This window comes from Leptinotarsa decemlineata, unplaced genomic scaffold (assembly GCF_025532065.1).
Source record: "Leptinotarsa decemlineata unplaced genomic scaffold, Ldec_3_MD MMD2_tig00026369_RagTag_RagTag, whole genome shotgun sequence".
NCBI lineage: Eukaryota > Metazoa > Arthropoda > Insecta > Coleoptera > Chrysomelidae > Leptinotarsa > Leptinotarsa decemlineata.
Window position 1 is genome coordinate 6,107,728 of NW_027412709.1, and position 26,965 is coordinate 6,134,692.

At 35.8% G+C, this 26,965-nt stretch overlaps 3 protein-coding genes across 5 annotated transcripts in view; 2 read left to right on the plus strand and 1 right to left on the minus strand.

Annotated features, from left to right (window-relative positions):
* The window catches only part of LOC111507510 (uncharacterized), a 484,193-nt gene that overhangs the window by 310,509 nt on the left and 146,719 nt on the right, over nt 1-26,965 (plus strand). The window lies entirely within an intron of this gene.
* Nucleotides 10,997-12,546, plus strand: LOC141486757 (uncharacterized). The gene is made up of 2 exons (XM_074185269.1): nt 10,997-11,728; nt 11,785-12,546. Exons 1-2 carry the CDS (start codon nt 11,462-11,464, stop codon nt 12,430-12,432), a joined length of 915 nt encoding a protein of 304 aa, XP_074041370.1. The 5' UTR covers nt 10,997-11,461; the 3' UTR covers nt 12,433-12,546.
* The window catches only part of LOC111506162 (uncharacterized), a 47,749-nt gene continuing 38,116 nt past the window's right edge, over nt 17,333-26,965 (minus strand). For all 3 annotated transcript variants that reach the window (XM_074185262.1, XM_023161161.2, XM_023161160.2), the window contains 7 exons: nt 24,312-24,623; nt 24,198-24,254; nt 24,061-24,123; nt 23,901-23,993; nt 21,126-21,188; nt 18,643-18,756; nt 17,333-17,507 (listed from right to left, as the gene is read on the minus strand). In XM_074185262.1, the coding sequence (XP_074041363.1) occupies nt 17,430-17,507; nt 18,643-18,756; nt 21,126-21,188; nt 23,901-23,993; nt 24,061-24,123; nt 24,198-24,254; nt 24,312-24,623 (780 nt within the window). In that variant the 3' untranslated portion in view covers nt 17,333-17,429. The remainder of the gene's footprint in view (nt 17,508-18,642; nt 18,757-21,125; nt 21,189-23,900; nt 23,994-24,060; nt 24,124-24,197; nt 24,255-24,311; nt 24,624-26,965) is intronic.

Genomic DNA, 26,965 nt, shown 5'->3' on the forward strand with positions numbered 1-26,965 from the left:
GATTTGGTTGAACCAAAATGACATTTTCAAATGTCAGGTTGCTGTTATTCGAACTTGCCACTCTGTTCAATTTTGTACTGATACGTCATAGTGACTTAATGAAAAGTTATTCTGGTCACTGAATCGACCGATACTTGATGAAAATCCATGATAAAGAAGCCCAAAGAAGCTCTTGCATAGCGAAACATGTTTTGCGTTTTGGTGAAATTGTTTTGTGAAAATGAAGTGTTCTTTGAATATGAAAATACTGAATTAATTTGTAACCGTCAATTTAAAATTTTCAATACATTTCAGTATTTCAGTGTGACACGGTGCTTAACTGTAGATTCAGTGAAAAAAAGTGGTAGTTAGGTAGGTAGGTCTGAAGTGAGTGGGTCTATTCGACCCTCCACCGCAACCCGCAAGGGTTTATTGTGGCTCACACCTATTCACACTCGGCCAAATGAACCCAGCTTCTTATCGAAGTCGATTAGTTTGTTTGGTGAGTGATCTTTCAAGTCAGATGGTAAGAGTACGGATCTGCCGAACTCAAAGAACCTGAATCGGTCCCCAGTGGGGCAGGCACAAAGTATATGCTCTGCTGTTTCATCATTTTCCAGACAGAAGTGACACATAATGTCTTCCGATCTTCCAAGCCTCTGCATATGATGATTCAAATGACTGACCTGTAAAAAGGCCTGTTAGACATCGTAGTTCATCCCTATGTAGTACAACAACTGTTCGGAGTCAAGCTTCAAAGGGTGAATGAACGCCATGGATTGAGCCAATCCTGGAAGATTTTGTCAGAAGTCCATAAATCTTCTTGCCATTCAGGTGTTCAGTGTTTGCTTGACAAAGCCCAAAGCGATGCCAATGACAGCTTCTGGTTCAATGAAGCCGCTTGCAGCACCCTAATTTGCAAGAGAGTCTGCAGCTTCATCGCCTTCCAGGCCAGTATGGCCAGGAATCCAAATCAGAGACAATCTGTTGAGTCTTTCTATCGAGGTGAGTCGTTTTTGGCAGTTTGCCACCAATTTAGACGTTGCTGGGTAGGAGCAAAGAGCTTCCAACGCCCAAGAATATTTTTATTGACTTGTAAGTGAGGTTCGATATATCCAATCTCTCCGCACACAATTCAATAGAGTAAATTTCCGCTTGAAATACAGTCGCATAAGTTCCTAGGCAGGTAGATAACTCTGTCCTGGGTCTGCGACTGAAAACACGTGCACCAGAACCGGAAGGTGTTTTTGATCCATCTGTGAACCAACAACTATCTACTCTTAATATTTCCTTCTCCCGAAGGATCCAGTCCTCTCTACTCGGGAATAGTACTTCATAAGGCAGTTCGTAGTTGACATTTGAAGGCTTAAAGTCAGAGGTCATTTCCAGAATGCTGTGACTTCCAATGTCATCCAACAGTCTGTTGTACTCTGCATTTTATTGATTTGGGCAATTGGCAATGTGCACAAGTCTGTATGAAGTCCATCTAGTCTCTCTTTCCAGAAAAATGTGGAGAGGAGGTAGATTTAGAAGGATCTCCATGGCTGCTGATGGTGTGGTACTAATGGCACCACTAATAGCCAGACAAGCCTGTCTCTGTAAGCCAGAGAGATTCGCTTGGGCCGTTTTCTGTAAAGCCTTCGGCCACCAAGCAATTGCACCATAAGTGATCATTGGTCGGACAATCATCACATGAATCCAATGGATTTGTTTAGGACCTAAACCCTAAGTTTCACCACAAATTCTTCGACATGCCCAAAGAGAGAGTCTGGCTTTCTGTAAAACTTTTTCCAAGTGAGCGTTCCAGGTGAGTCTTTTATCAAGGACATTGCCAAGATATTTCACTTCCGTTCCAAATGGAATGACCACATCATTGAGGGAAAGTGGCGTTAAACCATCCAATTTTCTTCTCTTGGTGAAGGGGATTAACACAGTTTTGCTGGGGTCGACAGACATCTGCTCCCTCAGGCACCAACTGTGAACAACGTCCAACGCTCGTTGGAGGATATTACAAGCTACCGTTTCCGACGTGGACCTTGCCAGAATGACAAGGTCATCTGCATTAGCTTGCAGATCTACTTTTCTTCTGTCGAAGGCATCAAGCAGACTATCCACCAGGAGCGACCACAGAAGGGGAGATAGTACCCCATCTTGAGGGCAGCTCCTGGTGACCCTGAACCTAATAGCCCCACCTTGAAGAGTCGTAGTTCTGTTTACTAGCATGGCATAGATCCAGCCCGTTATGGTCGATTCTATACTCTTTCTAGCCAGAGACAATCCTATAGATTCAGGTAGTGCTTTGTCAAATGCACTAATGTCAATATCAAGAAATACAGCAATCGCAATCTCCTTGTTCTCAAGGGATTGAGAGATTTTCTCAACGAGGTTGTTCAATGCTGAATCTGTCGATTTCCCGGTTTGATGGTGCTGGTACTGGTACTATATGGTACTGGTACATTATATGCATCCCCCCTACTATTCAGGGGGGATGCATATAATGCTACCCTCCTGATATGTCCTTCCAGTATCCTCTCAAGTCCTTTCAGCAGGAAGGATGTAAGGTTGATTGGTCGTACCAATTTGGGGTGTGGGTCTCTCCAGCCCACTTTAGGTATATATATATATATATATATATATATATATATATATATATATATATATATATATATATATATATATATATATATAGATGGTGGATATATATATATATATATATATATATATATATATATATATATATATATATATATATATATATATATATACCTGCTGCTGTGCTGTGATAACCTTTTTTGCGACGTCCCAGTCGTTCTTTTTTGGGCGTTTAGCGCCCTCGAAGATAGGCGGTCTGATGTTATCAAGAGTCAGATATTCAGGAAAGTGGTTTTCTATCAAAAGCTCTAACGTTTCTTTTCTAGAGGTTGTAAATGTTCCATCGTGTCGTTCAAGCGACCCAATTTCAGCAGTCGGCCCTCTAGAGATAATCTTGTCAATTCTTGTGCTGCGAGGTAAATCAGAGAACTTCCTCCGAGACTCCCGTTTTACCTTTCTAATTTCCTTGTTGTATATCGTTAGAGTGGTTTTATAAAGCTCCCAGTTACCTGGTTCTTTGGCTCGAAGAAGAGTTGCGTTTATCTCTTTTAATCCTCAGTGGACAGTTCTCATGATAGGATGAGATAACAGCTTCGCGAAATTGCGTCGGTACTGTATCCATATCATCAAAACTGTGGATAGCACTGAATCCGTCGTCAAAGTACGATTGAGAGGAGTTTTTATACCCCCTCCAATCAGTAGATTTTGAGTCACGATATTCCACTTCTGGTCTTAGACCTGTTACAATATTGAGAAGAATATATCTATGGTCTGAACAAGAAGGTTTAGTAGATAAAAGCCAATGGTGTATCTTGTTGCTTAGAGAATATGAGCTGATGGTTGAGTCTAATACCTCTTGCCTATTACTAGTGACAAAAGTTGGATCCGAGCCCTCATTAATTACAGACAGCCTTTCCCCTAGTATATAATCAAAGAGTTTATATTCGTGCTGCTCCACGCTGTATGGTGTGAATTGGCGTCACATCCCATTACTATTTGTAGTTTGCTCCTTTTGCTATAGTCGATAAGTCGCAAAACCAAGAGGAGGTACAGTATCTGAATCTCCCGGAAAGTAGGCGGAGTAGGCGATAAAATTCGTCTTACCCTTCTTGCCTGATAGGGAAATCTGGATGGCTACCACGTCTTAGGTGCAGAAGCCTGTAAGCAAAAAATGGTTAATACCTTTCCTTATGACCAGACATGTCATGGTTCCTGCAGGAAGGTAAGGTCGATTCATTCATCCTTGAAGTTTCTCCCAAGGACGTATGAAGCGGCCTTGGCATGTTGTAAGTTTGCCTGTAAACACTTGAATATAACAAGTGTTATATTAGAACCGCAAACTTAGAACTTCTCGACCCTAGGAGGGAGTCCTCAAGGACACCTCCATCCTCCTCTCCCAAGATCGAGGGATGTATAGGCTCAGATGATGAGGTGAGGACACCTCCTGTATCTGAGATGCTTGCTGATTTATTGGATTCCTTTGACGAGATGATTTTAGTCTTCGCTTTCAGAGAGGTCCAGCCTTTTTTTTCTGGTTTTCTCGACGAGACGTTGGCCGTCTTCGTCTCCTGAGAAACACCTGTTTTCCCGGCCTTGGGCTGGGTCTGAGCCGGCTGGGTGTGAGCTATGTTTGGGTGGAGGTTTGGTGGAACTCCTCCTCGCCAGCACGGCCATGGATCCATCGTCTTCAGCGGAGGTCCATGTTTGACCAGGGCCTGACTTTTCCTTGTGGAGGATCGTCCACTCCGAGGTTGACAGACCTCAATCTAGTGAGGACGTGTTCGGAGGTCAGTCTATGACTGCCTCCGTCAGGTGAAAAGCAACACAGATGTGTGGCTTCGGAAGTTGGTCTCCTGTGACGCATTTCAGGGAAGCACCCTCCCACGGTTGCAGGGTATTAACTACACCCGCATCCAGTCGGCGCTAACCTAATCCTCACAGACGACATGTAACCATCCAGGCCGAAAGACGCAGCTCTGGAATTGTACCTGCGGCCCATCGTCTGAAATAACCTCCACAGCTGACAAAATAGGTAGTCGTATAATCAAGGTGCAAGATTCCCAACTTGTGCCCGCGACAACCTTCCCAAAAAAAAGTGGAGTCAAATATGAAATACGTTGTTTTCTTATTCATCGTGGCAATATATCCTGTGAATATTCAATAAAAAAATATTTCTTTGAGCTTCATTTATTTCTGAGATGGATTCCATGCTATGGTCAAAAGCATTTGAGAAATTGAATTATCTAAGAACAATTCGTTCAGGCTAGTCTCAACTCCCTACAACTCCTATAGGGAGTTGAGACTGGCCTGAACGAATTTTTCTTAGATGATTTGATTTGTAGCCAGTCTCCAAGTATGCCCAGTGACTATATGTGAAAATTTGAGGAATTGTTGATTCTCTGAAATATGTATCGATTGTGTATGATATCAACTCCCTAATGAAATGTACTTGGGTAAAATCCAACAGTTCAAGTTTCACAAGTTTCAGCAGTGTTTTAAATATTCGGTATTTTTGTCGTGATATAAATTGATGTACTGGAATTGAAACAAAAATATACACATTTCTTGTATATACTGTTTCTATACGTTATAACGTTCATCATTCGTATATTCATATTTTCAACCTTCTGATAATTTTACAATCGACTCAGTTGTCAAGAAAGCTCTGTTCTTCCAAAAAATTATTTCCAATTTTTTCTAATACTTTGTTAATATAATATTATAAATCTACTCACACCACCTGTTTCGACTAAGAAAAGCATTGTAACTTGATAGAATGTTGTACTCAGCAAGATTTGGCAGGTTTTGAAACATTTTTGTGTTTATTTTTTTGTTTATTCACAAGTTCAAGTTATTGGGCAAGTGAGGTTACCCAAACGAGTGATCCAATCTTTTAAAATACTCTGAGAAGATATTAGTTTTCAGAAAAAAAGACTTTTGATATTCTACTTCGCTATCAGTACTCTGAGAAAACATAAAAAACTTCGAAAGGATGAAAGAAAGCAATTGAGTTCAAAATGAACTTTTTACAAATATGTGTAAAAATGATATATGAATTTATTTTTCAGATTGAAATTGAATGAGAATGCCTTCTCGAAACAATTATTTCTTCACGATTATTGAATTATACAAAAGAAAAATTTCTTTTGAAACATCTACTTTCATATTGAACACCGAATTACACGCAACACACTTTTTTCAGTGTGTTATAGAATTGTAACACATATCACTCTCAGAAAAACTATACAACATGATAAATCAAACAGGCATTGATATACAATTTCCTGGAACTCGGAAACATCATCAACCAAGCTCAAGTTGGTGATGTTTGAGAACTACTTACTGCTTTTTCACTCGCGAATGCTCAAAGTACATCTTGAATGTGATTTGTAGTGGTACCACTGAATAGGTCATGTGACATAATATTCATTGCATAGTATTATTTTATTTGTTCTTAGATGCTCATTGAATTTTGATATTGAACAAATTGTCTTCACTCATTTTAATTTCTCAAATACTTTTTTTCAAATCCATGTTGCAAGATATATATTGTTTCATCAACGGAACAAATTTTAATGAAAATATTATTTCGTTGAAAAACAATTATATTCAACAATACACATTGTCGCAGATAATTATTGACACCAAGTACTAATTTAAAATTCATATCAGCAGAATCAGGTAATCTCCTTGTACAAAACGATTTTATCTTGTAATAACAATTTTCCCTATCTTAATAATTGCGGGAGTAGACACAATCCAGAAAATGATGATACATTGTTGATCATGACGGTTTTTGTGAAATCTCTCATTTATATCAATGACAGACTTCGCAATCGTTCTTGATACAATCTTCAGGAAAAAAGAAAGTAGCAAACTACTTGTCTTGATTATAATTCTTTTAGATGAATTAAAATGAAACAAATAAAGACCTCCGGGAATTTATCAAACTAAATTTTGAAGTTACTTTGCGAAAGACTTTTTTGGCTATTTACATTTCTAATATTGAGAAATACTTTTTAAAACCCATGAAAATGTATAGATACATATACAATATGAAGTAAAAAACTCTTCTTTTCCAAAAAACTGATCTTTTCCAAAAATATTCCTTTTTCGATTCATTGGTGAAATAGCAATTCATAATATCTACTGCAGATACAAGTATACTGTTGTATTTGTTGTAGAAAAGCTAGTGATACGATTTCTGCTTATTTGCAGACAACAGATATGGTACAGATATTTACATATCTCAGTCTGTCTTGCTGGTACATGCCGGCAGCTGGGTAAGTTTATCTAATTTTTCATTTTCATGAACCCTCCGATTAAATTCACCACCGACATGGGGGAGAAAAACTATAAGTTTTGTAGACTTGATTATCACTAGAATTGATAATAGACATGATTTTGCAATTTTCCACAAACCATCTTACACCATCTATATATCCATATCAACATAAAATAAGTAAGTCAATAAAAAAATTCTCGGACAGTCAAGCGGCGTTGGAAGCTCTTGGCTCCTACCGAGCAATGTCTAAATTGGTAGCAAATTGTCAAAAAGGACTCTCCTCAATAGAGAGACTCAACAGATTGTCTCTGGTCTGGATTCCTGTCTATACTAGCCTGGAAGGCAATAAGGCTGCTGACTCCCTTGAAAAGGGGAATGCTGCAAGCAGCTTCATCGAACCAGAATCTGTCATTGGCATCGCTTTCGACTTTGCCAAACAAGCATTAAACAACTGGAAAGCAAGAAGATTTATAGACTTCTGGCAGAATCTTTCAGGACTGGTTCACTCCCAGGCGTTTATTCAACCTTCGAAACTTGTTACCAACCAGTTGTTGGACTACAGTAGGGATGAACTATAATGTCTAACATGCCTTCTCACAGGTCACTGTCATTCGAAACATTATATGAAGAGAATCGGACTGTCGGAAGATTGTGTGTGGCCTCTGTCTGGAAAATGATGAAACAGCAGAGCACATACTTTGCGTCCGTCCCGCTGGGGACCAAATTAAGTTTCTAGAGTACGGCAGCGCCGAACTCTTACGATCTGACCTGAAAGACCACTCACCATACAAACTAATCATCTTTGTTAAGAAGCTGGATTTATATTTGGTCGAGTGTGAATACGTGTGAGCCACAGTAAACGTTTGCGGGTTGCGGTGGAGGTTCGAATAGACCCACTCACCTAACCTAATCTAACATGAAGTAGCAGCTGTAATATTTGGGTCGGGTTTCACGTTGTGAATGGGAAATTGAAAGATATACTTTTGACTTTCTAACTCATCATTTTATTCTGACATTCAACAATATTTTTCGTTTTTCATAATACGAACAATATACAGGGTTTGAAAATGAGTGATGTAATGTAATGTAATGAAGATCTAACATTCTTTCCCCATTTGAAATTGCGTTCAAAAAGAATTACGAATAGAACCAACCAGAGCTCTGCTCATCATTTTCCTCCTCGAACTTCTTCTTTTCTTCGTTCTTTCCTCCAGTTTCGATTTCCAGAGAATATAATCTTTGAATTGGTCGAATAAATTTTCAGCGCTTCCATTCGACTCTTGCAACTCTATGAATCCCGTCTCTTCCTGGAAATAGTTTAGAAATTTTCCCTGAAGGCCAGTCAGTTCGCTTCTTGTTATCTGTTTCAATGACAACAATATCACCTTCTTCCAGATTGTCTATACGTTTTTACCTATATAGACCAATTCTGCTAGATACTCTTTCCTTAATCGACTACGTAATGCATTTTCAGGCTTTTGTATATAATTCAATTTGTATTTTTCAATTTTATTTTCAGAATAAAAGAGAGAATTTAAAATGTTCAAATGAGATTGGATAATTTAAATCATTTCGATTGGAGTATAACAACTTATTGTGGTATTATTGTTAAAATTCAGTAGTGTATGTGTAGTGCTCATATACACAATATATACGAAACATAAGTAAGTATTTATTTCAGTATGAAGTTGGAAATTTTTCTAGGTGATTATGTACATACTTTTTCGCCTCTTTTTTGAATAGTTTGAAGGATGTTATTTCTTTTGAATTTTTAGGTAAGACGTTGAATATTTTTGGACCATTGAAGAAAAAAGAATTCTGGGTAACCGTTTTATTAAAGAATTCAATTCCTACGTCCTGGTTCATTTTTGATCTAGTATCTCTTGAATGTTCCTGCGCGAAATCTGCTCTTTGGTGGAACATTCTTATTAGGCAATGATAAATATATAGTGATTCATAACTCTCTTGTTGAAAAGAGTCTATTTTTTTGAAGATAATTTTTAATAAAATGTTTTGAGCGGTTTGTAATGGGCTAATAGCATTTTTGAAAGTTGTACCCCAAACAGGAATACAATATTTCATTATTGATTCGACAAGAGAGGTATAGAGTATTACAAGATTTTTTTTGACAGTATGTCACGTAGTTCATAAAAATTGTGCATCAATACTCGGAGCCTTTTGTTACAAAGTTGATATGTTCCGTCCATTTTAGATGCTGCTCTAAAATAACTCCAAGGTATTTAACAGATGTGGCTTGTTCTATGGTCTGACAGTCGCAAGTATTTTGATTACTGCAGTGCGGTATATGCATTTTTATTTTGTAGTTTTTGGGTTGATCACGAAGGGAGAGGGAAAAGGTCAGATACTTTGTCTTGTTCACATTCAGTGACAGTTTAGTACTATTTAGCCACATGTATATTTTTTTGTGAATTTGTTTCTACTGTCTCTCTTATTTCATCCCAAGATATTACCGTGTAAATTAGAGCCGTATCATCGGCATAGCATATTATATCACCTATGAAATTGTTGATTTTTGTTATACCGGTTATGTAAATAAGAAAAAGTATCGGTCCCAAAACGGACCCTTGTGGTATACCAATTTGTACAGTCAGTTCGCTACTTACTTCATTTCCAATTTTCACTCGTTGGATTCGATTTGATAGGTAGTTCTTTCTTCATCAAAGCCAAAGCATTGCCTCGAATACCATAGTTGTTCAATTTTTTCATTAATAGTTCATGGTCAACTGTATCGAAAGCCTTGGCCAGATCCAGGAAAACGGCCAAGCATTTGGTTGGCCTGTCCATGGTCTTCACTGTGGTTTCGAGAAAATCCATTATGGCATTCTCCGTGTTTGAGTTTTTCACGAATCCAAATTGCCTGTCAGTTATTATATGATGTTTATCCAAAAAATTAAGTAGTCTTTTTTTGACACATTGTTCAAAAATTTTGGCTAGCGTATTTATGATAGATATAGGTCTATAGTTATTGATTTGGGATTTTTTTCCTGCTTTGAAAATTGGCGTTACATTGCTGATTTTCCATTGCCAAGGTATGACGCTGGTTGAGAATGTTTGATTGATGATGTGGACAAGGGGGACTAAAATGTTGGTATGAATTGATTTCAGAGTCTTCGAGTTTATTTTATGGGGTCCTGGTGCGGAGTTATTCTTTAGATTTGCAATTATCATGACAATCTCATTTTTAGTTGTAGGTTCCAAAAATATTGATTGATTTAGTATCGCATAAAAAGTTTCCGGGTAAGTTTTTGGAATTTTTTGCCTCATGTTTTTACCTATATCGACAAAGAATTTGTTGAATGCGTTCGATTTTGCTGCGTTATTATTAACGGTGATATTGTTTTCTAATATGATATCATTGTTTTCAATATCTTTCTTTTTATCTTCACCTCGTATGTTATTTATTATATTCCAGACTTTTTTAAAGTTTGTACCTGCATTATTCATTTGGGATTTGTAGTAATCATTATTTGTGTTCTTTAACAGGGTATTCAATTTATTTCTGTATCTTTTATATTCTGATTCCAAAATTGTTGAATATTCTTTTAGTAATTTTTTTTAAGATGATCACGATGCTTTATGGAGTTCACCAGGCCTACAGTAATCCAGGGTTTGATTTTGATAAGTTTGAAAGTTGATTTATTTCTTGATGTAGATGATGTTATGTGACCTTCAAGTTTACTAATAAATATGTCATAGCTTTGCTGAGGGTCCGTTTCTGACAAGACACTTTTCCATGTTTCTGTTGAAAGTAAGGTGTTTACTTTCTTAAGGTTGATTATTTTATTCATTTTATTATGGTCATCTTTGTGTCTTTCAGTTTCTGAAAAGGTGAAGCATACAAATGGCGTAAAATGATCTGTCCTATCTGCACAAAAAATTATAGGTGAAATAGAAACATTTTTTTGAAACAACTGTCCTGTCTTATGAAAATATGATCAATAGCGGAATTCGTATCTTTAGTTACTCTAGTTGATTTGTTTATATATGAAATGAAATCATTGAAACCTAGAATGTTCAAGTAGTTATTCGTTTCATTATTATGAATGTTTATAGTTATTTATGTATCAAGGGAATTAGGAGGGCCTTAATTACCGATGGCAAAGTTTGCGTCCCGAGGGCCTCTGGCCCGAGGGACAGCAATTGCATGAGGTTATTAAGGCTCATTAATACCCGTGGTACATAGATAATTTTATTTCTGACCGATTTCAATAAAATTTTGTTCATTTTTGAAACGGAAAAATGTACCAATTCATTACCTTCCCGGTATATTTGAATCAGGTACCGTTGATTATAGTAGAGTTTTTTTGTTGCTAGGTTGTTGCTATGTTACTTGTTTATAAACAGAACTTTGTTATCAAGCTGTGTTTTCGGTGAAAACGTGTTTTCTACCCCAAATATAATGGAGGATATTTTGAAAAAAGCTGAACAGGCAAGAGAATCATTAATTCCATCGAAAAGTGAAGCCGTATACCAAAAAAAATACAAGATATATCTGGACTGGCTGACACGGAAAAATGTTATGCCAAAAGATGTCACTGAAACTGTATTTCTGGCATATTTTCAAGAACTGTTAAGGAATTTTCTATGTTATTCGGTAGATTTGGTAGTAATTGTGTTTATTCGTTTCAGTCAGAAACGTATAGTCCGAATTCTTTATGGACTAAATGGTCAATGCTAAAATCGATGGTGACTATACATGAGAAACGAGATATCACCAAGTTCAATGAACTACAGGCTTTTTTGAAACGGAAGAGTAAGAGTTATAAGCCGAAAAAGTCTGCTGTTTTATCTCCTAAAGATGATATCAGATTCCTAAAGGACGCTCCTAATGATATTCATTTATTGCATAAGGTAATTTTTTTCTTATTTTCCTTTTTGTGTGTATTTATTTCCTTTTTTTGTTATAGGTTGTTTTGATTATGGGTTATTTTGGAGGATGCAGAAGTCAGGAACTTTTGAATATGAAGATATCGGATATAGAGGACCGGGATTCCGTTATGGTAGTGAACGTACCGGAAAGTAAAACTGGTGTATCGAAGAAATTTACAGTTGTGGATGAAAAAGAGTTCTCCGCTTTGCCTTTATTAAGACTTTATATGTCTTTGCGTCCTAAAGGTATTGAACGATTTTTCTTGAGCTTCCGACAAAATGAATGTACATCTCAGCCAATTGAAAAAAACATGTTTGGGAAAATCCCCAGCAAAATCGCAATGTATTTAGGATTGCCGAACTCATCTTCCTATACGGGACATTGCCTTCGTCGCACTTCTGCTACTGCTCTAGCCAATGCAGGAGCAACTATGACTAACTTAAAAAGACACGGAGGTTGGAAAAGTTCCACGGTGGCGGAGGGGTATTTGGAGGATAGCATCGAATTGAGAAATAAAACGGCGAGTATGTTGTCTACTTTGTCATCAGAAGAGGCAGGTACCTCGACTGTAGTGAACAGAAGCTCCAGCCATACAAAAGAAGAAATTGTTTCCAGTGGCGGAAGTAATTTTCAGGGAACATTTCAAAATTGTACATTTATTATCTGTAATGACGTGAATAAATAAAATATGGTTCAGTTTTCATTTCTATTCATTTTTACTTGTGAAAGGTAGGGGGAATTATAAAATCTATAATGTCCCAAGGGAGTTATGACCCTCTTTATTGATAGCGTAACTATGACGATATAAGCTTATAATATCCCGGTCAGAAATAAATAAATTTATGTTTATGTCTCCTAAATACATTCGTATATTTTGTTTATTCAAAGAGGATAGGTAGTTTTCCAAGTCGTTAGTATAATATGTGTTGTTTGTTGCTGGTGGTCTGTAATATGCTGTTAATCCTATTTTAATTTGCTTTAAAATATGGTTAATGGTGGAAGTAGCTCTTAGGAAACGACTGTCACTTATTTGCACTACTGTTACATCTGCTGATATGTGGTTTTTTATATACATCATGACCCCATCACATTTATTTATGGTTGATTCATTATAGTATTGAGTATAGGTAGGGATTGTAAAGTTACTTACCGATTCAATTATTCTTGTTTCTGATAGGACAAGTATATCCAGTGATCCTTTATCCATTTGTATATAAACAAGTAGCTCATCCATGTGCTTTCGTAGACCCAGTATATTAAAGTGTATCACTCCCAGAGTATGAGTTTCATTATCCAATCTCATTTTGAAGTAATTAGGGAAATTATCACATATTTCAGTCTCTATGGTTTGGTTATCCAATTCGTTGATTAATTCGAGCATCACTCTAGGATACAAATTGGTGAGGCTCCCTAATGAATATATATTTATAACTGTAGAGATTATATACATGAAAACATAAAGGAAAAAATTGAAATACGGTAATATCTATTATGGAGAAAAGAAAAAAAACATGCTAATTGCCTAATTATACATTTTGGAATTCATAATTCAATTTATTTTTTCTGAGTCCATTCTACTTCTATCATTATAACCTTATCGTTGGCCTTCAGATATATTTTTTCGGAATCAGTCCATGCTTGCTTTATTCCGAACTTGGCAATTGCTTCGTTGAGAAGTTCAACTCTTGTTTTCGTTAGGTCTTCACGGATGATTATTCCTGAGCCCTTCAGAAGTTCCTTTTTCGAATAAATTTGTTGCTCTATCTCCTCATTGATTACTTTGAGATAAATTCCTCTGGGTTTGCTGTCATTTTTCCTTCCAATCCTATAGCAAATCATCATTTCATTCGGGGTGATGTCCATATTCATTTTGGAGTTCAACATTTTTATGATTTCATCTTTAGTATCTTCTTTATTTTTCTCTGTTGAATATTCTCTAACAATTAGAGCGACTTGCTTGATCCAATCTATCAATCTGTCTTAATGCTTTTTCCAATGTTTTGGTTTTGTTTTCGTGTTGTTGCTGTGTTTCTTGCAATTCATCTCTCAGCTCCGCCACTGAATTTTCCAACGAAACTATTTTGCTCTCTAGTGTTTTTATAACGGCAGCGGCTACGTTGTTTGTGATTGTTTTTACGAATGTTTTTGATTTCAGGCATTTACTTACAGCTTGAGAAACTCTCGCTTCTCGTGTTAAAACCATTGTGGAAACTATGGTCACTTATACAATATGTATTTATCTATCTTTCAGTCGAAGTTTGAAAATTTCAGTTGTTATTTTAACTCAGAGTTTCACTAATTTATAGGAAGCCCACTTTTAGCACGACTTACTCTACGTATGCCATAGGCGTACAATTCAACCTCTTTATCAAATGATGTCTATTCACCATGTCTCATTCGGGAATCTCCGTATCATAACTTGCATTGAGAAGGTGTTTCAGGAATTCTGCCGCAACAGCTATTTCATTATCCTTACCATTCGCTCCCACCATCCTCCCCACCAAGGAGCTGATGGAGCATCAAAAATCCACCCCAATTTTTTTTGTTTGAATACTCTTCCACTTCATTCCGGTTCACTTGTTCCAGTAAATTGAAAGTTCCAATCAAGTTTTCACCATTAACCTAATATATTACTCGAACTTTGTCTCTTCTTGCAATAAATCTCCGGAGAATCATCAAAAATGTTTATGTAATAATCGATCTATCTAATCAAAATGCACGGCTCGGTACACTGCATATTTGAACAATACTATCCATATGGACCGACTAAATCTACACTCGAAACTTGAAATACTGCTGTTTGCTTTATTCTCTTAATAGGGTCGAATACTGTATAAGCTATTGACAATAATCTCTTTTTGGTTTCAGCTGAGGCATCAAATACCAGTTTTGCCTCTGTCGTGTTACTGACATCTTTTATAACAGCATGGTGTGGTAAGAAATTTTTCACGTTTTTACTGTTTTCTACAACCTCCTTTATAGTTTCTAGTTTCTCCCATTCTCTGTCCTAATCCTCCAGCTTACCAATAGCATTGAGTTCTTTCGTTGTGAACATTATTCTTGGCCAGGCTACTTCTTCATTATATCTTTCCTCTGGACACCAAAAAACTGTCTCGTTGGAATGCTTGAGAACACCTTTTTCATGATTATCTCATGTTTTCATTTCTGCTGGAATATTGAAATGTTATGAGAAACATTCACTATTGTTCAACTTGTTCAACTTTGTCTGGAATATCAGCCTTTCCATTTTGCACCTGTAACTCAGAACATAAAAGTGGATAATGATTTTTAGAGCAAATGAAACATTCAACTGAAGATTTACAGGCAAGCTTTTCGTTCATCAATTGTAAGTTTTTGAGCTTTCAAACAATCATGAGTTGCATGTGATGTCGTGTCACAAAATGAACAAAAAATGTTCACACTTTCTTATGAATAATCTTTCGTATTCACTGAATAGAGGGCAGTAGCGATACATAATTCAGGTTCACCTCCTTTCGAAATATACTTTAGCATATTATTGTTTCTAGTCTGTTCTCTGTCCTCTCCAAATCCTTTTTGTGCAACATTCAGGCGATCTCTTGATTTCATTTCAATTTTCAGGAAATCTAACAGAAAATTCAAATAATCAATATATTTCAAACTTTCTGAATCATTCTGTTTTTTTGATTTTTCAAGTCAGAACTCTGATGTCTCCACAAAACTGTCAACAGCTCATCAGGTAACGCCGACTCTACTAAGGGAAATGAGATAGCTGCATAATTTCCACTTGTAACTCCTAGTGACTCTAACGCTTACAATTGGGCTTCTAGTTTGTCATAAAGAGAATGAAGATAAAACTCTAGTGTCCGATAGATCGGGAGTACACAAAATGGCTTGGGGTTCTTGTCCAAAATTCCATATCGGACAATCCAGAAGAACATTTTTCAAAAAAAAACAGACAATAAATTTGGTGATTTGAATGGAAATGCAATGATAAAATTGGTAATAGATCTTAAAAGTAGGTAAAACGATGACTACGGTAGACATTGTATTCATTATTCTTCAGTTTTATCAGTTGTTCCTAAAGAGGTGAATTGCGTAGATATTGAATTTATCATGAAGAAAGTCATTAGGTATTAATAGATATAATAATCTGAATTACTGAGAAAGCACAACACAGATTTTTTTCAAACAGTATTTGATGCCCGAAGATGCTATTGTATATCAAAACAAGTGTCGCGTTTTTCTAATGCAAATCTCAATTTGAAGTGTATTTTTTTGGATACGTAGCGGAAGAGTATCTGTTTCTTGATACATATCTGAGTATATGTGAGCACTGTTGCGACCACTGTTGGATCAATAAATTGAATTCAGTCACCTATCAATCAGATTATCTAAAAAATTGATGTATATGATCGGTTACTGACGTTTTATTAGGCCCAAATTGACCTGAAGAGTTGATATGGCATCTGCCTTATAAGGTTCGCAATCTAGACAGACTTACACTGATGTATTCAAAACATATAGAATTTCAAAGCTACTAACACTTTTAAATTCTGAAGTTTGCGGTCTGTGAACAATGATTACACTTTACACCAAGATGTGTCGTCAACATATATGATACTAAGTTCAGGTATTAAGGAGATGCCCTAATTCACTAGATATTATATTATACAATAAATTGCCTGATCACATATAGACTTAGTAAACTCTGTCACAATTCGAAAAATATTTTAAACAATTTCCAATTGGGAAATGTTTCCATAAGGTGTATCAGGCACCAACATGGAATGTATCTCTTCGTGATATTTTTCAATCTCATTATTGTTATATGCTCAGCTTATTTCACTTCAAGCTAGCTGAATGATACTGTTGATATTTAAGAACAGGGGGCATGGCATGTGAATATGTCACTTGCAATGTGCACAATTTATATTTTGTTTCATCATCAGGAATTTCAAAAAACTTTTTCTTGACTTCACACGTTGACTTCACTATGGTGTATTCTTCAACAATAATAATTAGTAGATCATGATTTTCTCGATAATTTTTTGAAGATTTGCTAAACATAGTCTTTGCAATTGATATATCTATTGAGTTACGAGTGAAGAAATTATTCTGGAGAATTTTCATTTTTGAACTTCGACATCATTATTGTCCTCAATAGTAAAAAAAAATCCACTTGATCGTTCTTCTGAAAAATGTTAGGTACAATTTTAAATTATGAGTGGTAATTCCCCACAATTCAATTCAACTTTTATATAAAAGTAGCTTTTTCGACACGGCTGTTTCTTCCAGTTTGTGTTCGAAAATTACTTCTTTGCCATGACCAAAAAATCTCTGTTTAGTGTTATTTCTTTATGTTGATTGCTTTTTTCTTTTCTAATGGAAATTCACACATTTTTGTATTATGATGGAAAGGAAGCTAGATAAAACCTTCATTTTCCAAAAATTGATGTCTCCTAATAATATAACCCATTCAATTTGAACTGGCTTCGGGCGTGGAACTGTGGAACTGTTTAGTGAAAATCTCTCTACAACTGAAAAAGTCTACCAAATACATACAACTCACGACATAAAAATATAAAAAACACATTTGTAGTTACTGGAATTTATTATTATCATAAATTATTTTCATTATAAAAAATCCGCCACTAGTAAGGTTTGAAATATGCATTGATAGTGTTCGGTCCTCCATTGTACTCAATGACTTTTCGATGACGATATGATAAGTGACTTCACAGAGGTTACTATGGATTGAACTAAATCAATTCGACCTCCCTAAAATAAAAAAAGTTTTCGGTGTAACAAGTATTTTCTTGGGGTATGCTGTGCGGTAGTTATTATTCCTCATTGTTTTCAAGATATAAATGTTATAACAAAGAGCCGTTACATAGACCTTTTGCAGGACAGGTTTCTACTCGGTGACAAAGTTGTGATCACCTCGTTCAGTGTCGAAAACTAAACCAAGTTCATCAGCAGCTCAGGCAGCTGCACTGAAGAAAAATACTTCAGATCCTGCTTTCTCATGATTCAGGGCGAGAGAAAGAAATTCAAACTCCTGATGACTTCACATCCTACATTCAGTACCATCCTGTCATGTAAACACTCCAAACTCAAAAGGAGGTCATGACTTCCTTTTTGCGGGGAGAAATACAATCGTGTAACTGATAATTTGGGATGCAAACTCATATATGGAGATGCATAATTTTTCGACTTTTCAGGTCGAGTTTCTAGAGCTACTCTCGGGTCTATTTCACTACTCCAAACAAAGAAGAGTGAGTTTGAAACTGTGATCATATTCATAACAAAGACTTTGTTGTTTCCCGACAATTTAGATGACCAGATCTGTTGGAGTTTGTGCTGACACTTATCGTGAAAGAAGTTCTTAAATGCTGTTACCTCTTGTGAGTGGCGTTGTTACAAATCAAGGTAGGTATACGTCTCTCCGGCATACAAATAGTGCAGGATGGTTCCATCTACGAGTTGCACATTCTCCCACCACCCTCAAGGACTGATGGAGATTCATTCTTTCAGAGGCATGAAGTGTAAGACTGTCCATACAGATGGGTGACCTTATGCCTCCGATTTCCGGAGGTGCCACCGTTATATCATCGAGTACTCCTGAGTGCAGAAGACAATGGCAAAAGCAAGACACAGAAGGGAAGTTGACTGATGAAGTGTCATTGAAATACTTTCCTTCTGATAGTGAACCATCGTGTTCAGACTTCAGCCTGAGCTGATGTTATGCTGAAGCGAGTTCGCCAGAGTAGTATCAGCTGTTCAACTATTTTATCGGGTAGCGCAAGACATAAGAGCGGATACAAAATGAGCTCATGCAATGTTGTATCAAATGCTTTGTGGTGAAAGAAAAATATTATGAAGAAAGAAGTGTATTTAGAAATAATCAACTCACCCCACTCCCACTGCTGGCTCCTAAAACTGTTTTGAGGAGACCGCCCAAGAAACTACCGGAATCCAATACTCCTTCTTGAGGTGGTTTTTTATTATCCATGATACCAGTGTCGGCCTTCAAAAAATTGCATTTATTGAGTATTCAAATTTATTCCTAATTGAATTAGATGATTTAGGCAACTTTTTCTACAAGAATAGCATTTCACAAGTGTTGTTCGTTACGAAGAATTTCAAGAATGAGGTTTTAACGATGAACGAGAACGAGAATGTTTCCTACTTATTCACCAAACTCAAACAATTCTTCGTGCAGTTGCAGTTTCGTAAGAATGTATCATCTTTCCCACCAACCGATTTCCTAGAGTCTTTGAAGTACACTACATACTCGTTAGGACAACAAGAGTATTGATCCGAATTCCTGGGGTTCTTATTGCTCTTCGTGAGCAAAATAATAGCAGAATCGATACTTCCGACCGCTCTGGATTGAATAATTCCGTACACTCTATCTCGTTATGTGTTTGTAGATCTTTTGCTGCAAAAATCCTCACTTGCTTACATTGAAGTAAATGTTCAAGAGGTAGCAAACGTATGTGATTTTCTGGAACTTCAACTAGCGTTTCCTAATATGACTGAAAACCAGTCCGTGCGAAGCTTATTGCTGAATCATCTGCAAATGGCACTTTTAACAGGTGAAGATCAAGTAAATTACCAAACATGCGCCAAACTGACTGACCATTTCAAGAAAACAAATATAGTTGAGGCACCAGTCAATCTAATGATAACACTGATGATCTTCAAACATGACGGAAGCACCAAACTCTAACGAAGGTTCGAAATAGTTGATAATTTCAATCTAGCAGACCATTATTATAATCTTCATGCAGTCATTGTTCACTGTGGTTCTGGCGTTGAATCTGATCATTATGACACATTGGTCAAAGACGAAACGGACTAGTTTGAGGTTGATGATAATCGTGTCACTAAGTGTTCTGGCGACATCTTCAATCTATTGGAGGCTCTGGAGACACCCTACATTTTGTTTTATGAAAGAGAGGACATGGACAGATCAAGATCTTCAGATGATGAGGTGCTGCAGGTGTTTTCCGGGTTTTTCTGCAGCTGAAAAAGCAAATGCGCCGCTGGAATCAATGGAGTCGCCCCGGAGCGCCAATTAATTTTTATTTGTATTTTTATTACTTTCTTCTTTACTATTACAATATATGGATTTTCGTAATATTGTTTGGGAATCCAGAATACATTTCTTCATCATCTACATCTAACATCAATATAATTGAATCTATTAGTCTCCCGCATAAATTCGTGAAATGAACCGAGTTCTGGAGTGATATTCTACTTTTTCCATAATATGTTCAATCTTATGTAACTCGTGAAATCACATCTCAAATCATCACAAAAAATCTCTAATCAATATGATCGACTCTCAAGTACATCAGTTATTCTATTATAATCCTTCAATCAGCTTTTTCATAAATATAACTTTTGAAACTTTCGAAATAACTGATAGTTTTTGGAACGGGATAAACGAATTGCAGTCAAGTCTTTGGGTTGAGATATTTTCAGAAAATTGTTTCTCATTCGACTGTGAAGCAGTGATTGATTTAATCAGTCGTCAATACATGAGATGATAGTGTTACTAATCGATGCCTGTCTATAGCTATACATATTAAATGTTTGGTTGAACAGTTCATTCCATTATTTCCACTGTGAAAGTTTGAATAAAATTACAATGAAAGTGCTCATCGTTATCTGTCGCAATGCTCCATTCGTTTGAATATTTTAAGGAAATTAATAGGAATTTTACATATTCATTCAGAATGGAATATAGAAAATCTTACTTAAATAATCATCATGATATGTTGGATTTTGAAGATGTAATATTCTCTGCTTTCAACTTCATGAACCCCATTTTGGCGTTAACTCGTCAATAGGAGATTATAATAACTGATGATTAACCTAACCTTATGTTCAGCGACGAAGAAATATTAATGTTTTGGTATAGAAAAAAAAAACATTTTCAGATTATTCGATGTGAGGTTCTGCTACCAATGAAAAGTTGCTCAAATTAGTAAAGTAACTGGTTGAATGTGCCAATCAAATCCAAACAGAATAACATAATTTTCTAATTCTGTTTCATTTTCTGGATCGATAGAACTCAAAACAATGATTTTTTGAACTTTTCTCTGTCTGCTTATCTGCGCGTTTGTGCGTAAAAGGAGCGATTTTCACTGTTATAATAGATTGAAGTGAGTTTCACTCAACATTCAGTGTCTGATTCATCTCAATCGATTCGAAAATGAAAATGGAAATTCATGTCAAATTCTGATCAGTTGATTTGAATCTGTAAAACTGCTTTTTTTTTACTTCACTGCAATGAGATGGTTTGTTTACGAAATATGTTTACTTTTTCACCTCCTACCCAAAACTGTTTTTCTGTATTCTGTAATGTGAGTGAATGTTGGTACTCACCGGTGCACTTAGTGCTGGTAGAATTCCAGAAACAATTTTTCCAGTCAAAATCCCTGCACCTTTCTGGAACGAATCAATTCAATCAGTATGAAAATATTTCTTTCTCTTAAATTGGAAAGAATCAAATTGGGTCAATAAGGCTTCTATCCAGAATGAAAGTAACGGTAGACTTTTAAATGCCAAGGAATTATTTTTGAGACGATATCAATTATTGGGATCAATTATCATAAAAACAGTAGTGTATTTCTAAAGAAAAAAATATGGCAATCTAGGAAAATATAAAAATACAAAAATGATATCCATATATTCCATTCATATGCAAAAGTAACTAAAATAACTAATTTTGATTGAAGATTTTGAGTTACTCAAAAATCACTTAGTAATTTTTTACGTTCCACATCCATAATAGAATTGTAACAGATATCGTTCAATCTGTAGTAGGAATCCAGGGTTTCGGGCACGCACATTGATTTTCAATTTCCCATCATCTGAATATTTTCAAAAAACTTTATACTACTATTTGACACTGCCCCTTTACAATGACAGAATGACCTTATCAGAAAGTAAGTATTGTTAGATGATGTTGATTCTCTGAGAAAAATTAATTTTCAGTTTCGTACCTTCGTATAATATGGGAAGCATTGAGAATTTATGAAGAAAAAAGATTAACCAATAATAAATTTGTAAGGAGATACGTAAATCCTGAACGGAAGTTTTTTTCGAATGGAAACTTGAAGAAAACAACTGATTTCTGAAAATTTCTGTGTAACCGGTTTTATAATTGATTCAATGCTACTAGTTATATTGTTATTGAGGAACAGATTCATTGTTTACAATGTTGAAAAATGAGTTTTCTGAGGAACTGAGTTTTCAAAAAGTTCAAGATAAGAGTTGAAAACTAATGTTATCGTCTAAAATAATAGTATTGTTCTTGAGATTTTTGTAGAAGAATTTCTATAACGATCAACTTTCATATATCACTAAGCTTTTCCACGAATGATGTTATTCATTTGTATCAAGAATATACAGTGTCACACATGAAGTTCGCGACATATGAAAGTTTTTTTTTATTAATAGATACAGGTAATGAAAATTTGATTTTGCAGTTAGTTTGTGCTTGAAAATACGGAAGCACAAAAGGCCACATATTTTCATTATTCGTTTCTTGGAAATTACGACTTTCAATCTCGAAATCTCAACTTTCATCTCAAAATTTCGACTTCAATCTCGTAATTTCGAAATTACGACTTCAAACTCGAAATTTCAACTTTTATCTCAAAATTTCGATTTTAATCTCGAAATTTCGACTTTAATCTCGAAATTTCGTATTTAATCTCAAAATTTCGACTTCGTAATTTCCAAGAAACAAATAATGAAAATATTTGGCCCTTCTACGCTTCCGTATGGAAATGAGTTCTTCATAAGATTATTGAGATAAATCAATGAATGTTACTATATCTTGTTGTGAATTTGAGTATAGTTAATTTTGGTTTGATGTTATTTACACATCTAATGGTAAAGATAGATTTATGAAATTAATTCGTGTAGCGTTATTATTTGCTCTATAAATACTTCTAACAGTTTACATCCAACAGTGTGACTGTTGGATGTATACTGCATCGAACTCATCTGCAACTAATGGGATACAAATCTGCTAAAAAAAATACGAGTGTAATGAGAATGAAGAAAAATACGCTTATTCGATCACTGATATATTAACGTCTATACATTTCGAATCGATTTAAAAGTAAAATGGAAAAACTAGATGAACTTTGCACGAACAAAGACCAATTTTTGGAGGTGAATTTATTGAATTTTCTGGTAACAGGCCAATTCGGGTATTTTCTGGGCAAGATATGGCATTGAAGTCTTGTATTCATCAGAATTATGAAATTTCAATCATATTTCGTTCAAATCAATAGAGCGAACGTTTCAAAAAAACAAAATGGAAAAAAATTTATGTGGGCTCAAATTTCGAGCAAGGGTATATAATTGGGAACCAAGCAATTTCTTCTCTTGCATTTTTTGAAATTCTCAAAACACAAACTGATTTTTTGAGGATTTTCGAAAAAAATGTCGAATTTGACAGGCTTAGAGTAGCACATAACAGAAGAAGAGAGGCTGTTCCTAATGAAATTTTCAAGCACAAACTAACTGCGAAGTCAAAATTTCATTATATCTATTAATAAAGAACTTCCATATGTCGCGAACTTTACGGATGACACTGTATATGCTGTACAAACTAACTATGGAAGAATCATTTCTATACGATTGTTTCTTATCGAAATCATTAATCACAATTAGATTTCATCTTTTGTTTTGTCCTATGTACGTTCAATATTAGATGACACTTCTATGATGACTGATGAAATTTTCTGCAAGATTTCCACTGTGAAAGATTTCAATGTTGAACATTCTCACTTGAGAAACCTAGTGTATAGCAAAACATATGTCACAGTTTCCTTCAAACCCTTATGGTGACAATCTTTGAGTGAATTGTATCAATTTTTATTATTATAGTTTTCATGAATTATACCAAGCCAGTTTTATTCAATCTTCGAAGAATTTTATGTTTTCCTAATGTAATTATTTACTGTTTGTGAAATTTTTGCGGGTTTTGGTAAAACTTTTAGTGCCTTCCAAAATTGCAAATGATTTTCATGATTTCCAAACGAAAAACGTCCTAGACACGTATAATTAATTTTTTTCAGAATACCCATAGGGGAAATTCAGGAAAATATCTAGGGGAATTACGTCATATTTGTGAAAACTTACTGGTCCTGGTGGATTTGCAACTCCTTTGATAACTGCTCCAAGGAGACCTCCTACAAACGCTTCGATATCTGAACCACCAGCTCCATCTCCGCCCTGTATTCAGGAGAAAATATGTTAATATAGAATATACAATAATCCATTCTGATATGATGAAACTCACACCAAAGAATCCTTGCAGAAGATCTGTTAGTCCTTGAAAATCATACGTTCCATCAGGATTTTGCTGAAGAAATATATACTTAGTCACATCAATTTTCATGGAATATATTTACTCATTTCTGAATAGATGAAACTCACCGTACTCAAACTTCCTAATAGCCCAACAATAGCATCCAAATCAATGCCTCCGTCTGGCTAAAATACAAATTGACACTACAGCATTCATATATCAACTCACTGAAATGTATTTACCCTACTCAAACCTCCCAGAAATGCTGATAAAAGTCCAGTTATCATATTTCCATTCCCTTCATCACTGCCATCTTCTTGAGATTCTTTTTCTCTACTTGCAAATTCGGGATCATCTTCAGTGTCATTCTGTTCCTGTCTGGGAAATCTACCCATTCCATTGATGGTGTTTGTACTATTGTTTAAGGTCATGACGAATTCAATAATTCTGTTAGTTTCTGTTGTGTTGGTATCATTAGGAGATTTGCTTGTCATACTCAGTTCTGGTTGTTCTGTGAGGTGAGGAGTTGTGACTGTTGATGATAATTCTGAGAGCTACACAACATAATAAAATCAATAAAATATGCATGATAGTGTGACTCAAAATTTGCTTTATACGAGTAAATTTAATTCATTACAGAACTCAACTGGGGTACTTTTGAGATTCACTTCAAATTTGATAGTCAGATCCATAACTGTCTGAATTGACGACGATTTTTTCAGGCAAAATGTTAGTAATCGACTAATGAAACTTTCTGTTTGACTGGATGAATCAACTTCAAACGCTCAATTTTGGAAAATTTGAAAAACAAATTATGTTAAAATGTTCTGTTTGAAAAAAAAAGATAATAATGATGTAGATCATGTACATCACACTACTCTCCCCAGCAATTTACGGTATTGATCAGATAAAAAAAAATTGAAATCGTTGGGCGTAGTTATCTATATATTTACTTAGGTTACGCTACATTCTCGTGACTCAGATCGTGAGAGCATAGGTTCTCATGTTATCTCTACGGGGAAAAAGTTCAACACCTTGAAGTTATCCCGAATTTTCTTCTTCAATTGGATTCACCACAGCAATGAATGAGTTTGACTGCGAGAGCTGCTCCATCACAGTCGTGAGAAGCTTTCTTCAATTGATCAAGATGCATGATCTTTTCACCTGTCTTTGAACAACCGAATGAAAATAGAGGTATATAACAAGATAGAACGTATCACTTCCAATCCTGATTCAGCACGAGCATATTCCACCACAGTACTCCAGAAAACAAAATTGAATATTCTCTTGCCATCAGCTCCATCACCAACGTCAGACAAAATTTGAATTGTAGTCAATAATTGAACTCGCATTCTGATGGAAGTTGAATATTTCGTTCTTGCCAAAGGTTGAAATTCTGCTGTGGTTTCTCCTAAACTTTCGATCGATGACATAGTGGCAAATATCAAATCATCCATTAGAGTATTGCACAAGGAAAAGCGGGGGGATAAGAGGATATTCTGCACGTATTCTCTAGAACGCCATCAATCATCAGCGAGAAAAAACGTGTAACTCCCGAACAGTTGAGGAGTTTATCATATTCTGTGCAGCTGAGGATAACGTCACGGCAGTTCTGGACACAAAGGACTACCAGTAACCTACAAGATGCTCAAGCGTGACTTTAAATCCAAGATACTGAAAATAACTCATAGAATATTTTTGAATTTCAACTGAAAACAAGCGCTAACTCAAGAAGTCTGAAGCCTCATCTAGACTCTACGACCTTCCTTAGATTCCTTATATAAACTTTCCATTTCGTCCAATTGCCAACGCCATTCATTCACCTTCTCATCATTTTGCGAAATACTCACCGAACCTACTATAGCCACACCTATGAAAAGAAAAAGTTCATCCAACTTTATCGAGAACCTTCAGTTGAATTATATTCTGGTTAGTTTTGATGTTGTTTCTATCTCAACCATGGTACTAACAAAGGACACGTTGGAGCAGATTGAGCAGTTTTTCTCAGAGGACCTCACGTAGAAAACTATGTCACAGAGTTCATCGCAATCCTTGTCTTACTGATTAATACCTTGACAAGAACTCAAACCACCGTCCAGTGCAAAAACGTGCCAAGAGATGAGAACCCTTATTTTTCGACACCCCAGAACTTGGGAGTCAGCTATATCTTCTTTAAGGAAATAAGAACTCCATGACCTAGATCGAAGTTCTACAAGTCATTGAGCCAACAGTGCAAAAGATTAAACGTATTCTACATCCTATTCAAACGTCACAACACTAAGACTATTTACAAGTCAACTAATCAACTGCTCAATACTATCGGATTGGCCACATACAAAAGAAAGCCTTTGATATCCTCCACTGTTCACAGCTTCCTGTAACTCAGTTTGAATTGCAACTACCAAAAGCAGCATCACGCAACCACAGGATTCAAGAAGACAAGCGTATCAGAAGCCTCATGCAGAGTGATCCTCAATTGTCATGGCACGATTTCCATGTGACAACCGATCACTGCTACTATGATGGTCGGTACCATTGGAGTCCAAATTTGAGTGTGTGCAAGTAGCCTCTAGCATAACATAAATGTCAAAAGACCATGCCAATTGAATTGTTCATTTCTATAGACTCATTGTTAGAGCAAGAACAGTTTTCGATAAGGATCATCTTGATAAACTTCCCACCCTTGATATCTTTCTTCCAGTAAATAATATGAGGAATCAAAAAAACAGGTCAATTTCATCGTCAAGGGTGACATTTTCAGAAAATATTTATTCCCCTCGTGGCACATCATTTTGATTGCCGTTCAATTCTGCTTCCAATGACACATTGACGTTTTATTTTTTGATGAGCAGTTTCTGAAAAAATGCGTTCTAAACTTACACATGTAAGTTTAGCG

Excerpts from the sequence above, each read along its gene's own strand:
- LOC141486757 (XM_074185269.1), top strand. The coding sequence starts at position 11,462 with ATGTTATTCGGTAGATTTGGTAGTAATTGTGTTTATTCGTTTCAGTCA. Across the intron at positions 11,729-11,784 it reads ATATTCATTTATTGCATAAG|GTTGTTTTGATTATGGGTTA; the intron begins GTAATTTTTTTC and ends TTTTTGTTATAG.